The sequence below is a fragment of the Podarcis muralis genome, chromosome 3 (genome assembly GCF_964188315.1).
Source record: "Podarcis muralis chromosome 3, rPodMur119.hap1.1, whole genome shotgun sequence".
Taxonomy (NCBI): domain Eukaryota; kingdom Metazoa; phylum Chordata; class Lepidosauria; order Squamata; family Lacertidae; genus Podarcis; species Podarcis muralis.
The window spans coordinates 34,300,289-34,320,627 of NC_135657.1; the positions used below are offsets into that span (position 1 = coordinate 34,300,289).

Sequence of the window (20,339 nt, forward strand, 5' to 3'; positions counted from 1 at the left end):
TGTAAACAGTGGTTTGTTAAAAACAACAGAAACATATTTTTTGGTCTCATCACAGCAGGTTCTCTCTAACCCATGACTCAGGCTTGCAAAGTCATGCATCCTGACAGAACTAAAGCTTTTATGAACACTTGTCACACACAAAAATCAGTTCAACTGCTTTTCTCCAAATCCACCTGTCACAACGCTCCCCATACCGAAAGGGAAAAGAAATACTGTAACACTATGCATGTCTACTCAAAGGTAAGCCCTCCTGATTTCAGCAGGGCTTACTCCCAGGAAACAGTGTGAAAGGCTGATCTCAAACCTATAGAATTATTTGATCCTTGACAGAAGATATCCTACCCAGTGGCGTAGCGTGGGGGGTGCAGGGGGGGCCAGCCGCACCGGGCGCAACATCTGGGGTTAGGGCAAATCCACAGGTTAGGGGGCACAAATCCACGGGTTAGGGGGCGCAAATCCATGGGTTAGGGGGCGCAAATTACTTGCCTTGCCCCGGGTGCTGACAACCTGCGCTACGCCACTGATCCTACCTAAATACATTGAGTGGGAATGTATGGCTGCATACATTCAAAGCACATTTTCTTTTCCCAAATAACCCTGGGGACTGTAATTTACCCATTACAGTACACCCCAAATTCCTGTGAGAAAAGCTTTGTCCATCAGCTTTTTGCTTCTTGGGGGTGTTAAAAACAGGAAGACAGGAAGGCAACGAAAGAACAGAACTCCTGTGGGAAGGCAAAGTGTGGTTTAACTTAGCTGCCTGCGGAAAGGGGACTGAAGCAGTCATGAGGTTTGCGCTGCCATATAATTTCATCCTTCAGATCTAAATTATAGTAGCTGCGCACAGATTCCAGTGTCTGTGGGCTGCTTGTTGAGGCTGAAAGACAATCCAGCTTAGGAATTGCTCAGGGAACGTGGAGTCTCTGGAGAAGAACCGTGTGTCTTGCAAAAAGCACATTGTGTACAAACAGGGTCTGAGTGCAGCAGGAGGCATACATTGAATCCCAGAAATAACGAGGCAAGCTCTTTTTATGTATGTATGGCTCTGGTGGAAACAGCCATTTCAGTAGCCCTAAAAGATAACAGATGTGCCAGAGGAGCAAGCAAGCACACCTCAGAGGTGGAGGCATGTCACAGGTTAGACTTTGTATCTGGGATCTTCCACAAGCTTTGGGAAGAGAGCTGCTGCCATTCCGAGGAGATAACACTGAGCTACATAGACACATAGGATGTGACATAAGGCAGCTTCTTGGACACCCAAATCATTCTTTGTTATTTGTCATTACCCTGCACCCATCAAGCTATGTTCTTTACAGCAGTGTTGGGGGACCCCTATTCATAGCAAGGGCCACATTATTTTCAGGGAACATGCCAGAGCAGGCTGGAGCCAGAGGCAAAAGTAGGCTGAGCAATGGATAATATACATTTTACAGTGGTACCTTGGGTTAAGAACTTAATTCGTTCCGGAGGTCCATTCTTAACCTGAAACAGTTCTTAACCTGAGGTACCACTTTAGCTAATGGGGCCTCCCGCTACCACCGCCACACGATTTCTGTTCTCATCCTGAAGCAAAGTTCTTAACCTGAGGTACTACTTCCGGGTTAGCAGAGTCTGTAATCTGAAGCATCTGTAACATGAAGCGTCTGTAACCTGAGGTAGCACTTTACCTTGGTATAGTTGGCTTGTTTCTACACACTTGCCTTTGCGTTCTCCATCAACAAGCAGCAGGCATTATCACAAGTAAAAGACATTATTTCAGCCAGGCAAAAAACCTCAGGGTGTGAAGGGCTTCTGAGAGGTGTGGCTTAAGAAGAGAGGGTGGGGCTAGTGAGAGGGCTGAGGGCCAGACAGAGGTCTGGGGAGCCGCACTGAAACACCAACATCACCCGCGGTTGTCTGTGCCTGGTTTACAGTCTAGGCAAGGAATGTACTACTAATGAACTAAGTACATCTCCTGCACTAAGTTGAGGAAGGCAAGGGATTTATGAATTATTGGACATTGCAGGCTTTTGCTTCAGCTGGAACCATGCCAGAACAGACCATGGACTTGCCAGAATCCTGCAGGTGTATGGTGGGTGGACACCATTTTAAGGCAGCCATTTCCATTCCCTGGGTTTTCAAAATTATTTTCTTAAAAGAATTCAAGTGCCTCGTGTGCTGTGATGCATCTCATCCCTTTTTAGAAATGTAGTCTGTGAGTGCAAGAGGAACCCAGTAACACCTCCCCACTTTTCAGCTCTAGTGTAACCGATACATAGATGTCATTGGTCCCATGCCATGCCAGATGCGCTGGTGAAAATTCATTCTGTGCAATATGGACCCTGCCATCCTTAACAGGCAGCACTTTGGCAAATAGGAAGGCTGCATGCATAAGAGACTATGCAAATTGGTTTGTGGACATGCATATCCTTTATGGTAATACGGTATGTTGTACAAAAGCACAGGGTGGTAGCTGTGGGAGACAGCGAATCTATAGGTCAGGATTGGAAGCCACAGGAGATATGTTTAGTTATGTACAATGCAGCACCTACAGTTTGCCACTTTCCTTCCCTTGGCGGTGATCAGTTTTTTCCTCTACACGGTGAAAAGCTTCACCTATTGATTTCTGAAACTCGCGCCCAGCAGTTAAAAGCATGCCCAATGCCTAGCGTTCTTGCTTCTCCTGTTTTAATTCCTCAGCTATCCAAGCCTTTCAGGGAACGCTTCATGTTCCCAAGCCTTTCTAACAAGATTTTGCATTAAAAAGAAGCAGAACAGGGGAGCCTTAAAAGCACTCCTTTGTCGGCAAACAGACTCCAGTGCCTTTAAAAGAGATAGCCAACAAGCGGCAAGAAAAGCTGCACGTGCTGATTTGTCTCCCTGCCATGCAGTCATTAAGCACACAGGGTTGTCTATCCAGGAAAGAATGTCAACTATGCAAACAGACTGGAGGATAATAAGAGTGCACTCATGTTATCATCATAATCATCAGTGCAACCATATTTAGAACACCACTTTAATCATACTGCAAGTGCTTTCCTTCTGGAGCTGAACATTATTATGCATTCCTGCTCTCTTATAACACATCCCCACTGTCTCTTCCCCCATTTTTTAAAAGTCTGATAAAACTCTTGGTGAAGGGATTCCCTTTTATGGAAGTTCCTTTATTCAGCCTCTCCCCTATTCCCCATTTATCCCCACTTCTCAAAAGCCATTCCAAGAAGAATCTCATCGGATGGAAGATACTTTCTGACCTGCCACACCTGCTACTGCACAATTTGCTTGTGCAAAGCTTATGTAGCGGTTAAACTGTGTCCGCTCCTTATGGAGCATTTGTTCTGGGTTGTTGCTGTTCTTGTTTTTAGAGTGGGTATTATTTTTTTAAAAAACCTGAGCATTCATCCCGATTTGTTTGCAGGGTGTTTACATGTCTTCTTGTTGACCATCTGTTCATTTCAAAGTTATCAATACATTTCCCCATCCCTTTCCTGAACGAAAAAAAAGTTTGCTTCTTTCTTTTTTTTAAGAGCATTTTAAAGCACAGTAGAATGAAAGAGCGCTAAGTGAAAGTGGATTAAATTGCGCACAAACCTAAATTTCCCAGACTGTGCTCGAATCCCTCCCAGAAAAATATACCAACCGTCTTGGAGGTGCCAGCGTTATCAATGCTTGTTTACACAGAAGGAGAATGCAAGCTTTTAATTAAGTCATCACAAAGAGAATCTTTTAATGACTTCAAAGGATATCTTTTAATGACTTCAACCAAAGAGAGAGAAGAACTCCAGTTAGCTCTCACTATACAAAAAAGGTGTCCGCAGTGCCATGAAAGCGTAATTTACAAGTGTTTGAACTTGCAGGTTGGGGGTAGTGAACACATTCAATCATCACGAAAAGGAGCAATGACAGGCATGGAATGGTATCAAGATGGGGTGGGGGAAAGGAAGGGCGAGAGAAAGGAAAAACGGTAATATTTAAGACAAGATATATAAAACCTTCATTCGTTTCATTCTAGATTGATTTTTTTTTTTTTACTTTACAAAATGGTACTACTCCATTAAAACTGAAAAGCATGGCCATTATTTTCATACGTTCTTTCGTAGCAGCAAGCTTTTTCCAACCAGCTTTCATATAATTATTTTTGACATCTTTTTTTTAGTGCAAATGTTGTAGGCCTGTATATAGCAAGGAAAGGTGCGAGAAGATGACCGTTCAGCCAAGCTTCTCTGCCATGGGAAGATCTATGCAAAAGATCAGAGAAAAGGGATTCCAATTCAGTAATTTTAAATTCCACTCCACGAATTAAGCAAAGGAGGGAAAAAACTTACTTTTCTGTGTGGAAGAGAAATATAATGGCACACCCAAAAATTTACTGATCTCCATGAATTTGCACAAATAAGATCACTGAGAACCGTTTCCTCTACCAGTGTTATCATCAGTATAGATACAAACATCTAACAGGAGTGCATTTAGGATCAGAGTCATGTAAACAGAGAGAGATCCAGGCCCTTTTATCTTCAGGAATCTTAAAGCATTCTTCCATTTTACGCTATTAAACTACCTTGTGAATAAAGATACACTCTTCTCTTACCAATGTTACTTTGTGGACTACACAGTAGAATCTATATATACACAGACACAACACTTTATCCGCTCACTGAGCAAATACAAACCTGTTGTCTATTTTCTACACATAATTTCATATTCCCCTCCCCCCCCCCACAACAAGTAGCCACAAACAAGAAAGTGGACCAACCTTTTAATTGTACGAAATGGGAAAGGGAGGAGAGTCGTTTCATAGGACAGAAAAAAAGTTTCGATTCATCTCTTGTACCTAGAAATAGTTCGTCTGGCCTCATCTATTACTATTTGCAGAGGATTGATTATGCTTCTTTAGAAAGAAGTTTTCTTTATACAAATTTTTTTTTTTAAAAAAAAGGATTCCCACCCTGCTCAATTTAGTGGTTCCCATTTCTCTCGTCCCGCTTGCAGAGAGGCACAAACGCATTTGCTTTCTTCTATTCTTCTGGCTTTTGATTTTGCAAAGGTCCCAGAACACATGCGGTTTGATCTTCTTGCAGCTTTCCCTTCTGTTGACGTGATTTTCTTCCCAATTGAGTAAGCAGAGTACGCAAGCAGTGATGTGCCTTAAAAAGCAGGCAACTGGAGTTGTTACTTAAGTTATGTGATCATATATACGATCACCTCAACAGGATTTGTACTTAATGAGAAAAGTCCAAATTTGTTAGTTCACAAATTAGTGAGCTAACACGCCCTAGGAATAATCTAAGGGCTTCATTTCTGCAATCGTTCAGATAGAGGCTTGGCCAGAGTCCCACAGAACTATAGCCTTTGCCCTTAAAAAACGAACCCAACAAAATTTTGCCTGTGTTTTGATGCACACCACTTGATACCTATGGCTTACTTAAGAAAGAATTCGTGCAAATGAAAGCTACAGCAAGCTAGGAAAGTAAGATGCTTGGGCACCACCATTTTTGAAAATTACAAAAATCCTGCATGTAATTTGAGAAGACACAGCAGAAAGCAGGGCAGAGCCAACTGAACAGAAAATGACACAACTGAATTGGGGGAAATCCATAAACCCAAGATTGTAAGTCCAAGTCATCTACTTTATAAAAGAAAAAAAAACAAAACAGCATTTTTAAAAGTCAGCAAGGGAAGGGGGATAAAGTTGTTTTTAAAATACAGATTTGAGGCAGAGAAAAAGATGTAAACATTTTTTATATAAATATAAATAACAAAACAAACATGGGATCATTTGTGCCCTCTCTTAAAATATTTGACCCACTCTAATGACTGAAAATACTTCTGGGAGTGTGTGTGTGTGTGTGTGTGTGTTGAAAAAAATGTTGCAGAATTTCATTTTGGCATTAAAAAACAGGAACACACGTTTGAGGGATGTTAAATTAAATGGTGGGCAGATTTGCTGGAGCAGACACAAAAAGTGTTTGCCTGCCAATAAATAAATGTGAAAGCAATGAGTACTTTTAGGATTAAGGCCAAGCAGAATATAAAAGCAGCACATTGCTAGGTTCAAATGAACTTAATAGATCGATTATTTTTTTTAAAAAAGGTGGTGGAGGAAATCTATTGACACCAACATGATGGCGCCAGGTCCTGTTCTATCACAAGCACATTGCTGACTTAAGAGCACAATCCCTTAAACGACTGTGCTCATCCTATATCTACATCACCCAGGCTAAGACAAAACACTTTGAAATGGAACAGAGCTCCAAAGCCATAATTCTTGCTGGACTGCACTCTAAGCTGAATGGAAAGGAAAAGTTCAAACATTAGAAGCTGGAATGGATAGGAAGCAGGAATTTTAAAGAGAGTTAGTGTTGGGACACAAATATATTTTCCTTTGGAACAAAGGTGCTAGGTTTTCCCAAAAGTATGGCAAATTAACGAGTAAAGACATCCGTAAAAATCAAGATGCATGCAAAAACAAGTAGGGGAATGTTTCCTAGATCAGAGCGCTATCTGTTCCAGGCTTCACCTACAAAACATCTCTAGTCTCTTTTCCACAGTAAAGCCATCACTGGGACATGGGGCTTCATAATGTCTACAGCTGAGATGTCATCCATTATGCCAAGACATAATTAATCCCACCAGGGTTTCATCTGCGGGCTGACATCCCAAGACTAAAACCCAGATCTGTCTCTATCATCCTGTAGGACCAAGAAGAAGTGGAAGAATTAATCAAGAAAAAGTGTCCAAGAGGCCCAAAAGCCACTGCTCATGCCTTGCAAGGATTAAACTGGAGTTTCATTTGGGCAGCTTTAGGAAATAAGTGCGATATAACCCCTTCAGATGTACAAATTTACAAGAGAAGATGAAAAGCAGAATCTGGAGCTAAAACTGGATTCACACAGCAAAACATGCCTGATTCGACTGTAAGACTCAGATGCACAGGATTATCTGCCACAAAATGACCCTAGTAAGTTCCTTTGTGGAGAACGGTGGCAAGACACGTTTCTGGCCAGCAGAAAGGGTGAAGGTGAGCCACAGCTCACCAGGGAACCTTATTCAAGTGATAAATATATATATATAAACCCATAGGTATAAGACAAGCAACACTTAGGCTGGTTACACACCATACATTCAAAGCACCATACTTCTCCCCAAAGAAGCCAGGCAATGGTATTTTGTGCCTCAAAGAGCTACAATTTCCAATGCCCTTAACAAAATACAGTTCCCAGGAGTCTTTGGAGGAGGGGGAGGAGTCATGTGCTCTAAATGTATATGGCATGTACACGGCCACACACTAAAGTTGCCTGAGGACAGATCTGAGGTCAACAACAGGAAGCAGTTCAGAGACCTCTTTTCTAATTGCTTCCAGCTATAAACCCAGATCTTTCCCAAGGCAAACTTTGAAAAATGGAACTCTTCCACAGACCTTGCCTACCACCTTTCATACTTGCCACAACACCAACAAGTTCCAAGTCCTGCCTCTCCTATTTTTTTACAACTTAGAAAACAAGCTGGAGCAAAAAGCCCTGCCAACCCTTGTATTTTCTTTAGTCCTCTCCAGGTTTTCTGTTAACAGGTGAGAAAGCTTTGTGCCCTTTGCCCAGAGTTATCTATCAAACTGCTGCGGCAGCAGCACCACTGAAACCAACTAGCAAATGGCAGCCTCACAGATAAGCCTGCATATGTGCCCAAGGCACCTTCATGTGCACTTGGATAGTACTGGGAATTTCAGAGAATGCTCTTTCTTTTCTGCTAATAGTTACAAGCCTGGCAGAGAAGATGCCTCCGTTGTATTCAAACCTTTTCTTTTCCAAGGATTTCAAAGACGGACATGAAGCCTGGGTCAGTCTGACCCAGCGCAGTTAAATGGGCTAGCAACATGTGATTTTTTAAAAAAATGTTCTTTGCCTGCTGAGACAAGCAGTATTTCAGAGAGCACATCAGTGATTTTAGTGAAAGGTATATTGTGCTATTTTATTTTTTTAAAAATCCTAGTGTCAGATGATGCAGTTTTCTGCTCTCCCTGTTATGCTTAGAATATTTTCTCTTACATGATGCTTAGAACCAGGAACGCTAGTCCTCAGAGTAGGCTCACTGTCGTTAATGGGCATGGCTAGCCCAGGTTCATTCATTTCCAAGAGGTCTACTCTGAATAGCATTTGCCCTGAATACAAGCCTGAGTCTCTTCCAGTGGCACTGTCTAAAAAGGGAAATGTCAGAAGAAAAATGCCTGGATTTTAGTATCTTGAACAAAATGCCTTTCCAGTATAGTTTGCTTTTAAATATGAAGAGTTACTACCACGACTCTCATTTACTCTGAGTTTAAGCGACTGTGCGATTGAAGTGCAGCTTAGTATTAAAGGCCGGATCCACGAAATGGATATGCGGTTTGTGCTGTCATCCAAAACCCCAAACTGTGGCTTTACTTTCCGCAAAGAGAAGCTTGAAAATATGTAGGTAATGCCTGGTGAACTTTTAAGAGGACAGAAGGGCTCTAAGCGCAACTGCCGGTGGACAGAGGTAGTTTTTTTTAGCGCTTTGCATAGCTCTTTTCTCCTCCCCATGGCCAGCACAGGCAATATAAATAATGCGAATTTCAAAATTATACTCAAATACGTGCATGCTTGATTCAGGTTACAGAATTTGGCTTCTTCTCATTGTAGCTGTTATTAAGTATGGCTTTGATTTATTCCGACTAGCCAGAAGATAGCCTAGGACAGTGGTTCTCAAACTTTTTGAGGGGATGGACTTGAAAATTGCTGGTGGTCTCACCAGACTACTTAATAAACTTCTTTTGTTCTACAAAGCAAAGCAATGCATACCTTGCATTTTAATAAAGCATAGTCTTACTTTCCTAATTGGATGGATGTGCCTGTTTTTCTGAGCACCGTTCTGTGAAGTCATGTATCCTTGTTGGTCAGTGTTTTCGGTGGGCAACATGAATGCAGCTTGTGGGCTGCCAGCAGCCTGGGAAGCACAGTTTGAGAACCTCTGGCCTTTCACAATGACATGCAAGCAGCTGACCTAACACTATGGCTGATATCCAGATGCATTAAAAAAAACAACAGCCAGTCAATGGGAGTTGAGTCACTGACTTCAGTGGAAACACTCAAAAGACTTAAGCAAATTCCCCAGCTGTTAAGGCAGAGTCTCAAGGAAGGCAGCGATGCTCACCAATGGAGTTAACATGGCTTGAAGAGATTCCCCCAGGTGAGAAAGCTGGTCTCCAAAGAGCACAGTGAAATCATGTATCCACCTGCCATCTTGCCTAATAAATCCTGAGGTCAAATGAAAACAAAAATGATAGTGGAAACCTGCAAACATAAATATGCTCATGACAGGAACCCTAGCTAGCTTGGGCTAAACGGGATGTTCTCTATACAAAAGAAAGCCTTAACCTAACAAGGGGAGAACCCAGCAAACTTCTCTCCAATTCAGCTCTGCAAACCCAAGCAGCTGTGCTGTTTTAAGTGCAATAGGATTTTGTCTAGGCACCACAGAAGATGCGAGAAAAAGCAAAGCCCGCTGCCCATTTCAGTAGTGAGCACAGGTTTTCAAACAGCCATATCCACCTGAATGTGCAGCGACAAGAGCGCGGCAGAGGACCATACTCAGGCACGAAAACAATTTTTCCGCTAATGTCTCCAGGACCAGAAAGGGAGCCAAGGAACTACAAGGCCTGAAGTCATCAAATTGCAACACACACAAACTTTGGCTAGGAACTGATGAGCGAAGCGCAACACGCACACACAGAGAGAAAGGAATTATCCAAGGGAGCACCCAGCTTGCTTCCTGCACTTTTGCCCTCAGTAAATCCCTTTCCTGGACCAGCCACAAGAGAATAGCAGCACTGCTGCACTGCAACGGTTCACAGAGATGGAGCTGGTGGCTTTTGTTTGAGAGCAGCCCAGCATCCGAGTCAGGCATGCCAGTGGGGAGGAGACATCACACTCAAGGTGGCTGGCAGCCAAGGGGAAAGGCAACGTAGGGTCCAGCCACCGTATTTGGCAAAACGCCAACTACAGAACAACCCATGCCAGAGACAAAGGCTTAGTGGAAACTCACTCTGGCATCTCCCCAGTTCCCTTGGCACCGATCCTGGTCCACTGATGTGGAGGCATGTTGCAGTCATAGCTTTTGCAATGCAAAAAGAAATAATGTATTTATCTGCATACTCCAGTCTCTTTGGGGAAGACTCTTTTTTTTTTTTGTCAACAGAATATCCAACACTTGTTTCTTTCCATGCTACCCCACTTCCCCCAAAACAAAGGTGCTATGAGTGTTGTTGATTTTTTTTTTAAAGGAACCATTTGGACCTATTATTTTATTCTTCTCTCAGCTCTGCACCATCTAATCCAAAAAGCCAACCCCCTCACCCAACAACAGCAAGAATGCCGCGTAGGCAGATCCTAACATCAGCAGCGGTTTAATGACAATTGCCACAAGCCTTTTTTTTTGTTTTGTTAGAGTTTTCGAAATGTCATGGTATCCAACAGAAAGTAAAAAGGTGAAGGCCCAAATGAGATCAAACTAACTGGAATGTACTACTTAGCACAGAAGAGAACCTGGTCTCGCCAGTCCATTCATCAGCAATGGCAGGGGAACGGGCTAGCGATTTACTGAAGCTCACATCCGTTCGCACTAAACTTTGGATGGGGAGTGTGGCTCTCCCACCCACTTCTACACACGCACACACCATGTAGTCTAAGCACTTGGGTCCCAGTAATGCTTCCCCACCCCACTCCTATATGGCTTTACGTTTGTTCTGGTTCTTCCCGTCCCAGGAAGTTTCTGGAGCTACACACACTATTTCCCTCTTCTTGCTTTTGCTGCCCTTGTGCTTGGTGGGGAAAAAGAAAAAAGTCGTTGTGCTGGTCTTTTGATCTCAAAGGCGGGGTTTCCCCCTCCAGAGTAACTGAGTGGGGTGGGGGGCAAAAGGGAAAAGGGGTTACAGTGCCAGCAGAGTGGGGGAGTTCAAGGAATCCGAGGACTGGTCGCCGCTGCTGCTGCTCCTCCGGTGAGCTTTGGAGCAAGACTCCGAGGGGGAGAGGGGAGACTCCTGGTCCAGCACGCTGGGGTAGGTGAAGACCAAGCTGGATGCTCCGGGGGTGATGGCAGGTGTCGAGGTCACCACAATGGGAGTGTTGAGCGGCTCTTCCCCGTAAAAGCCCCCGACGATGCTGATAGGTTTAATGACTGATCTCTGCCCTTTCTCGAGGTCAGAGGAGGAGGAGGGGATCTCTTCTTCGACGGGCTCCTGCTTCACCACTACAGCATTGCTCACTCCAGTCCGGACGGTCTGGAGGCTGTGAGATGGCGGGGTTCGGCGTTCCTCAGGGCTGATCTTGCACATGGGGCTGTGGGCCATCAGCATGAACCTCAGCTTCTCCTTCTCTTTCTCGAGTTCGGCGATCTCCTTCTGCAACACAGACTTCTCTTCCTCCAGCTCCTCGGTTTCCTACAGATCCGGGAGAAACAAGATGATCAGCGGCAGCAACAATAGCGGCTTGTACAGAGCCCAAACTAAAATATACAACAAGGTGAGCAACAAGGTAGATAGATGGGGCTTAATATAAATATTTGTAAGTTAGTGGTTTGAGGAATGCTGACTAGCCACTGAAGGACAGGATACACATTTGGAAACAAAAATAAGTTTGGGCAACTCAGAATGTGGCACAAAAAACCTCTGCTGACTAATGCTTTCTTTCTCCCTTTCTTTTTAAGAAACAGGTGTTTTCAATATTCAGGTATCTTAACCCGCACATTTTTGGAGGGAGAGGGAGTCACTGCAGCAAAGTGGTATGTTCAATCAAAATATAGAAGGCTCAGTATCCCTAAATATTGCACCTTAGTATTCATTGCTGTGGAACAGTGAATGAACGTCTTCCACACTGATGAACACACTGCTTGGATAGGTACCATATCGGTTAGAGAACAAGGCAGGAGCTAACTGCCTCTCACACTTCCCTCAACATGCGGATGCAGCTACATCCTGAATCCACTGCAAACAGGAGCCACTGCAGCATTTCTGATCCCAGCAGCTCTGCATGTGAAGAATGCTGAAGATAGCTCTCGTCTCCTGGCTGTCTAAAAGCTGACAGGGCCAGAACAGAGGACAGTAGAAAACAGAGAACAGTAGAAGCATTTGATGCTCTGAGGAACATGGTACCACTTCAATGCTTGCTGTGTCATGATGTGTAAACCCAGCAGGAAAGAACTGGGAGACCTGCCACATAGATCAAGGATCACCAACCTTTTGGGGTCCATTTGCAAACTGGAGAAATGGTTGTGGGCACCACACACAGACATCTACACCCCACAAGCTATTTTAATGGCTACAATAGAATACTTCTTTCAAGCCTAAATTCATCGGGGAGAGAAGGGGAGAAAGACCCTGGAGGCACACCTCTGAGAGCACATGTGCGCCCCCAAGTGTTATGTTGGTGATCCCTGCACTACATCAACTTGTGTCAGGCCACTCCAAATTTCTCTAGAAGATAAACCCGCTGAAGAAGAGGGTTAGTATATTATGCAAACTTTATTAAACAGATCCATTCTGGATGGCTTCTGAAAGTGAGCATTCTCAAAAAAGGAGGAGACTTCCAAGGAGGGAATACGTACTGCCTGAAGTTTCTCAGTCAGCTCTCGGCGTCTGTTACGGCATTTAGCAGCTGCTAGTTTGTTCCTCTCTCTCCTGATCCTTCTCTTCTCTTCTTCCTCAGGCGACAACTGTGGTCAAACAAGCAAAGAGAAAAAACACAACACCATCAGATCACAGGTGGTAAAAGAAGAAAACTCATTTCCAAACGATCAACCACAATGAGAAAGGAGCCACGTCTGGTGTACTCCACAGCATGTTCATTGAACTCTCTGGGCATAGTCATATATCACATGTTTTAGTTATAAGATATGGGGTGGGGAACATGTGCCCCCCTCTCCACCCCAAAATATGAGGTTGGATTCTACAACTTCCATTAGCCCTACTCAGCTGGTCAGGGGGAATCCGACAACATCTATACGTCACCAAGTTCACCATTGATGTTGCTGCAACATCATCTGAAGGGTGTTAGGTTTACAATCCCTGTATTACAAAGAAAATTCTCTAGAAAGAACCACTTGTGTCATAGCACCAGTCTTGAGAAGGAGAGCCAAGGCTCAGGCATGGGAGATGGATCAGCCAGTCTGGGCTGCGCTCATCACGCCACAGCCACCACAGTTCCAGACTCAGGAAGCTGGCAGCCCTGAACCTCTGAACCCCAAGGCAGGAGGAGCACTAGTCACAAAAGCAAACCCCTTAACAACTTCAAGGGAACGTCAGCCACAGAGGAAGAGTGAGCAAGGTGGTGGTGATTGAGGAGGAGCAAAAGGGTGAAGAAACTTAAGAGGAAGATTGGGCAAGACAACAGTGAATCTGCAATCAAGGCCAAACACACGGCCGATTCTCTCCCAAAGTTGTTTCACAACGAGGGTGGTTTGTGAGGTAAAAGCATAGGAAGATGTTGCAAGCTTCTGTTTCTTGAAACAAACTATATGCCTCTTCCCTCTTGAAAAACAGTTGTTAACTTGAAGGTCAGGCGCCAAGGTCCTCAAGGGCAGGACAAATTGGAGAAGCCCGTATCAAATCAAAAAATAGGCTGCTTTGTTTGGTATCAAGAAGTACTTTTCACTCGCATCGCTTGGGATTTTCCATCATTAACGCATTATGCTTTCCAAATCAGCCCAGCCCTAGAGAGAAGATGAAAGTCACAAAGGAATCAAAGATGGCCTCCGAGCACATATACAGCTGTGAGGCAGCAGCTCATGTGGAGGCCAAAGCAATTACAATTCATAATGCTTTACTGTTCCTTTGATATGGCTTATGTATTTATTTAAACTGTTGCTCGAGTGTAACAAAAGCTCCAAGTGGTTTACAAGAAACATTAAAATTATCAACGAAAAAGTTAAAAACAAGTAACGAAAAGCATTTATATAAAGCATTAGAGTCAGCAGTAAACTAAGGGAGATTAAAACACACAAACATCTATGTGTCTGGATAGGCTGGCCTAAACAAAAAGTGTTTTAAGCAGGTGCCAAGAAGAATACAGTGAAGGTGCCTGCCTGGTGTCAATAGGCAGGGAGTGCCAAAGCTTAGGTGCCACCACACAAACAGAATGATTTCTTACAAGTGTGGAATGAGGACTGTGTGGCACAGTACCAGTTTTGCAGATCAAAGCAGTCAAGTGGGCACATGGAGTAAGGTGAACCCACAATATTTTTTTTTAGTTTAATGGGTGCTTAATGCGTTTCAGTAGGTTGCACCACATTATTAAGTTGTAATCCATCTTAATTTCTTCTGGTTTAAAGGAAGTACAACAGAATACAATTAAGGTAGGGAACATTTATTGTTCTCTCGGACAGCTGTTGTGGTTAAGAGTGTTGGATTAGAACCTAAGAGATGGGGAATTCAAATCCCCACTCGGCCTTGAAGCTCAGTGGGTGACATTGGGGCGGCAATCGCAATCTCTCGGCCTAGCCTACCTCACAAGTTTCTTGTGAGGATAAAATGTGGGGGAGGAAAACTAGGAACACCACCTTGAGCTCCTTGGGAGGGAAGGTTGGGTATAGATGCAATGAATAGGTAAGTAAACTTTAAAATAAAATTATCACAACACCACTACAGCTTCCCACCTATGGGTAAGAGACAAAACTCCCAACTACAAAGCTGCTCTTATGGCAAAGCAAGGGCCTGATCCTACCTATCCATTCTATAGAAGTGAACATAGGATTAGAAGCAAAAATATTGACTCCAGTGCAATAAAGGACTCAACTAGCATCTTTGCTACAGAGCTGGGAGACCTCCTATCCAAAGCTGCAATGTTAGCTGACCAATGTTTTTTCCTTGTCCCTGTACCGTTTTGTCCACAAAGGATCTGACAAGTGGTGAGGGGGATACTCCCCAATAGTTAGCACCCCAAAGCCTGGTTAACCACCCTTGAGTTGCAAACACTGGTGTTTGGGGGCAATGAACTGAGTTCAACCGGTGTGGGGTTGTTTTTTTTGGGGGGGTGTGTGCACTGCTAAAGATCAACACCTGGAAGGTTAAAGCAAATATATAGGATCAGGGTGATCTTTCTTTGCCTATATATGACCAGTGATCTCAGACAAGCCCCTCAGATTGTATGCATCAAACACACAGTTTGGCAAAGGACGCTTCAAGTAGGACTACTCCAGAATAAAATGTTTTGATGATTGGGGATAAATGCAGACAAAACTGAGAGCCATTAACTGACCCAACCTGTTGCATTTTATCAATATGATGGAAGCCCTGGAGACTCTGTAAGCTCGGACACCAGAGGCAGCAACCCAAAGAAGACTCTACTCCATGAAAACATATGCTGTAGAATTCTGAGGGTTGTACCCAGTGCTGCCATTCCCCTTGCACAACAGCCTTCCCCTTGTGCAACAGAACTTCCCCTTCTCTCCAGTCCCCCAGGCACCTTCAAAAATCTGTTCCAGAGATTTGAGGGACCCTCCGGAGCAGCTTGGGGGCAAAGGGATACAGCCCTTAGTTTTTAAGATTCCACAAGACTCTTTTGTTGCTTTTGCTGCAAAAGGCCAACAGTGCTACTCCCCTGGAAAGGGCCGCACCACTGATGGAGTAATCCCCCAAAATCAGGCAAAGCAGCCACAAATCCCACTCAGGCGCCTACAAAACCCAGAGCAGGCTACCAAACTCCAATAACAAGGTCTCATTTGCTTACATCTGCCGTCACTGAAGTGAAGCAACCCTCCTGGGCTCACGCAAATACCTTTTTCATGCAAATGCAGCCAAACAAACAGGGAGTCAAAAAGAGCTTAGCTGACAAGATCCTTGTCTGAGATTACTACAAAGGCACTCATGATGTTGTTGGTGGAGGATTTAGCATTCAACTGGTAGCAGCAGCTAATCTCACCTAACCCTGAAGCTGTTTTCCACAGAAGAAAAGACTCTTATTATCATCTCTTGATAGGCGTGTGCTTTAAAGAAGAAACTGATCTCAAAACAGAAGGGTTCGGGATGAAACTGCAGAAAGGGGCCTAAGTGGAGAGAAGCAGCCTTGTCTCCTCTTCTTTGATTCATTTAAAAACAAGCATTGTTTTAAATATGTATTATGGAATTCGCTTTGCCCCAAGATCTGGTGACAGGCAGCAGCTCAGACAGCTTTAAAGTGGGGGTTAGACAAATTCAAGGCGAATAAGTCTATCAGTGTACACTAGTCATGATGGCTATGTGCTACCTCCAGAATCACTCTGAACACCATGATCCACTGCAAGAGAGAGGCCCATTGCCCTAATATCCTGCTTATGGGCTCCCCAGGGACACATGGTTGGCCAGTGTGGGAATGAGAAGGTAGGTATTTGGTCCAACAACAACCTCTTATGCTCTTAGGGTGGAATAAGTTCATGGCTGAACAGACTAGGATGTAACCTCAGGTTGGGTTACCACCTCCCCAGTTCTTCAGTTCAGTCATATACCCCCAGGACCAGCAAAATAGAAAGTTGTTTAAAAACTAGCTCTGCTCCAGTAACTTTCCCTATTAAAGTATGCCAAACACAAGAACTTGGCTTTAGGTTTCCAAATATACGTTCTGGTCAGGAAAACTTATTCTTAACACAACAATACTGCCCATCTTCCCAATGACATTTTGTGCTCTGGTAAACTGTGTGTACAGGTCAAGGCTGGAATCAAAAATGAAGTATCAAGTACAAAACACAGAAAACAATGGAGACTATCCAATAATAACTATCAGAATCTACTCATTCCAGAAGGACAGACACTGGGGGAAATGCCACCAAAGCCTTTATACAAATGGAAGCCGAAGGAAAAGACATCAAGCCACCCCAATGATTTAACTTGGAAGTCCCGACTGGTGGCAAGTTTTTACAGGTCCTCAATACTTCCCAGCCTTGTCCCAATAGCCCTTCATTGGAAATGACAGGGGATAAAGCAAGCATGTGCTCTAATGGTAACGACGGCTGCTTGCCATGGTTTTTTGGAACTCCCTAAATAGAAGTATCTTCCCGATGCAGCACTCTCCAAGTTAGCCATGGACACAAAGAGAAAGATGGGGTCACCAAAAACCCTTGGAACATGACGTTATTTGCCTTGGAAGCTCTGCATTCAGCTCCTAGAACTTCCAAGCACACACAGCTAGCGGATTGCACAGTGTCATTTCAACCAGTGTACCTACCTGCTCATCTCTCCTCCTCCTGCCCACCGTGGTCCCAATGGTTTTAATGACACCCGGTCTCTGAAGAGCTGTGTGCCCGGTAACCGAGGACAGATTTGGCAGGCCATGGTTGTAGGGATGCGAGCGAGAATAGGCACTTGGCATGGAGGTGATGACAGTGGGCTGCACCATCCACTGCAAGTCTTGGCTGGTAGTGATGGCGTTCAGGGTAGGAATAAAAGCGTTGCTCGATCCTGGCATATCTACCCGGAATTTCTAGAAGACGGGGAGAGAAAATCAGTAGAACCAGAATTAGTGGAACGTTAAGCAAGGTGGCAGGCGTGGCACACCAGCACAGTAGCAGGAGATGTTCTTTTGCCAAGCAAGACTTTGAGAACATCTAGCTCAGCAGCACTGACTGTTCTTGGGACACCTGGTGGGAGTCTCCTCCAGATGTTGTGGAATTCCAACTCCCAGGAGCCCCAGTGAACTGCAATGCAACAACATCTGGGGGGCAAGGTGTCTATTCTGACGGGCAGTAGCTTGCTCTGCAGGTGCTCAAGCCAAGGTCTCTCTCAGTTCTGCTATGCAAGTTATTTTTAACTGAAGACGCTGGAAGATTAAACCCAGCAGCTTAATATATGCTGCATGTGCTCTGCCTCTGGGCTGTACTAAAACTATAGAGAAGGTGTGGAGAACCTATAGCCCTCCAGACGTTGCTGTATCCCAACTCCCATCAGCTCCACTCAGCATGACCACTGTCTAAGTTGAGAGAAGTTGCAAGTGCAAAAACATTTGGAGGGGCACGGGTTCCCCACCCTTGTCCCAAACTCGTGACATTTACTGCCAGTTCATACAATTCCACCCCACCTGAACAGGTGTTGTGGCAAAACAATGCTATTTCACTCTACATAGAAAGCTGCTATATTTCAAAAGTCAGAGCATTGGTCCATCTAGTTCATGGGTTGGCAAACTAAGGCCTGCAGGCCGGATCAGGCCCATTTGCCTTCTAAATCCGGCCCAGGGACGGTCTGGGAATCGCTGCGTGGATTGCCATGCGTTCTTTTCCTCTCCCTCCCTCTCACGGCGGCGGCGCCTCCTCCCTCCCTCCCTCCCTCCTGGGTTCTCCCCGCCCTGCCTAGAGGACGAAAGGGGCTAGAGTTTGTTGGTGCCATCCCCTCTCCAGAGCCCTTTCACGGACCGCTCATCGTCCCTCATTCATTCCCCCCCCCCAAAAAAAATAGTCCAGCCCCCACAAGGTCTGGGGGACAGTGGACTGGCCCCCTGCTGAAAAAGTTTGAGGACCCCTGATCTAGTTCCACATTGTCCACTCTGATTCCCCAGGGTTTCAGGCAGAGGACACCCCCAGTTCTACGCTGGAGATGCAAAGGATTGAACCTAGAACCTTCTGCATGCAGGGCCAACAAGCTGGGTCATCACTTGCAGGGCAATTTGCACAGCACAGAAGACTAGACACAGAAAGTTATCCACACTTTTGACCCCCCATTTTACAAGTTGAAAAACTGAAAGGTTATTCCAAGAGATGAAATACAAGACATGCGTTTGTTTGTTTGTTTGTTTGGTTGGTTGGTTGGTTCCTTCATTCCACTAGGGATTATGAGTTTTAAAAATTACATCAACCACCTGACAATTTGTAGGAAATACATTTCAACCTGAAAATGAGATGGCACTGAGCATCAGGCAGTCAAAGTGTCTTGGGGACATGGCATACATATCCATTTTGAGTCATTTACCAAACTAATCCACTAACAGTGTAATCATGTACATGTGTACTTGGAAGCGTCAAACAGAGTTCAGTGGGACTTATACCCAGATTAAGCATTTCTTTTTTCACCAATGTAGCCCTTTGCAACATTTCTAACGTCACTTGGAACCTTTCTTTCAGGTCCAGCAACTCATAAATTGAATAAATAATACTAATTTGTTTCTGGCTTTTAACATGGAGGAATATTCAAAAATCTTAATCCCCACCCTACACAGTCGCGTTCCACCTCAGCCTACCACCACATTCAATAAAATGTGAAGAAAGTAAAGGAGGGGGGAATAATCAGGAAATAAACCCACACAGGTTGGGCAAGACAAATGGGCAAGATTCTTGTTTGGGCATCTTCCATTCACTCCCTCACAAATTCTCAGCAGGCAGCCTGGCTACAGCCCAATCAATTTTCTTCCATTCCCAGGATGCAATGCGGCAAAGCAAAATGAGGAGTTGGCTCAGGGCGCTGCGGAACTACACCAGCCTCCGAAGAGACATTGGCCTGAGATAAGGACTATCCCACCCTGACCCATCACAAGAAAGGTATGGGCACAGCTGCTTGGAAGGCAAAGAGACAGCCAACCATGAAAAAGTCCTTTTTTTGCATGCAAAGTGTAGATACACAAATCCCTTAATGTGCCTAGCAAAGTCAGCAGTAACAGCATATACTGTAATGTAGTCAGCGGCATGCCTACCACTTTAAATACCTTTCACAAAGAACTTAAAAGACACACACCGCTTTCAGTATGACATTACTTTGCTGTTTATCATTTTTTATCTGATTGCTGCTGCCTATTATTTATTTGTTGTGGTCTGAATGGTTAATTGTTGGGGTTTTTTTTCTTTTCTATGTTGCAAGCTGCCTTATGAACCTGTTGGTGAGGCGTGGCAAATAAATAAATCTCTTTTAAAATACAAAGGAGGAGACTGTTTTCTGGTGCTTGTGTCACCAACATGACCATGGGTTTTGAGCTGAGAAACAGCTGTGCCTTCTGCTGGTACAACACACCCATTCTGGGATCACATGGAAGGAGTGTTTCTTTTTAAAATAATAATAAAAAGAGTAGAATATAAAGATGCCTCCAGCTGCAGCAGATTTACGTGCCTATATTTTAATAATACCTTATAAAATGTGTTTTGGGATTCAGATCAGAAAAATTCCCTGCAGCTCTTTGCTCTGTCTAGACAAAACAAAACAGAAGCTTTTAAAAAGGCACTAGGTAATGATCTCCTGCAAAATAAAATATATAAAAAAGGAGCCTTGTACACCTTGTTTCCAGTCTGAGGTAAATCCATCTGGATAGTTTACTGGCACCAAAACTCTGGAGGAATGGAAGCAACAAAACAAAACAATGGGCAGGCCCTGGAGGGGAAAAACTAAGAGAAGGAATGTTTTTGTCTAA

At 44.2% G+C, this 20,339-nt stretch overlaps 1 protein-coding gene across 4 annotated transcripts in view; it reads right to left on the bottom strand.

Annotated features, from left to right (window-relative positions):
- Positions 1 to 3,703: 3,703 nt before the first annotated feature.
- Positions 3,704 to 20,339, bottom strand: part of FOSL2 (FOS like 2, AP-1 transcription factor subunit) — a 28,193-nt gene continuing 11,557 nt past the window's right edge. For all 4 annotated transcript variants that reach the window (XM_077925636.1, XM_028724445.2, XM_028724446.2 and 1 more), the window contains exons 2-4: positions 17,181 to 17,435; positions 12,592 to 12,699; positions 3,704 to 11,428 (exon numbers count right to left, since the gene is read on the bottom strand). In XM_077925636.1, the coding sequence (XP_077781762.1) occupies positions 10,919 to 11,428; positions 12,592 to 12,699; positions 17,181 to 17,420 (858 nt within the window). In that variant the 5' untranslated portion in view covers positions 17,421 to 17,435 and the 3' untranslated portion in view covers positions 3,704 to 10,918. The remainder of the gene's footprint in view (positions 11,429 to 12,591; positions 12,700 to 17,180; positions 17,436 to 20,339) is intronic.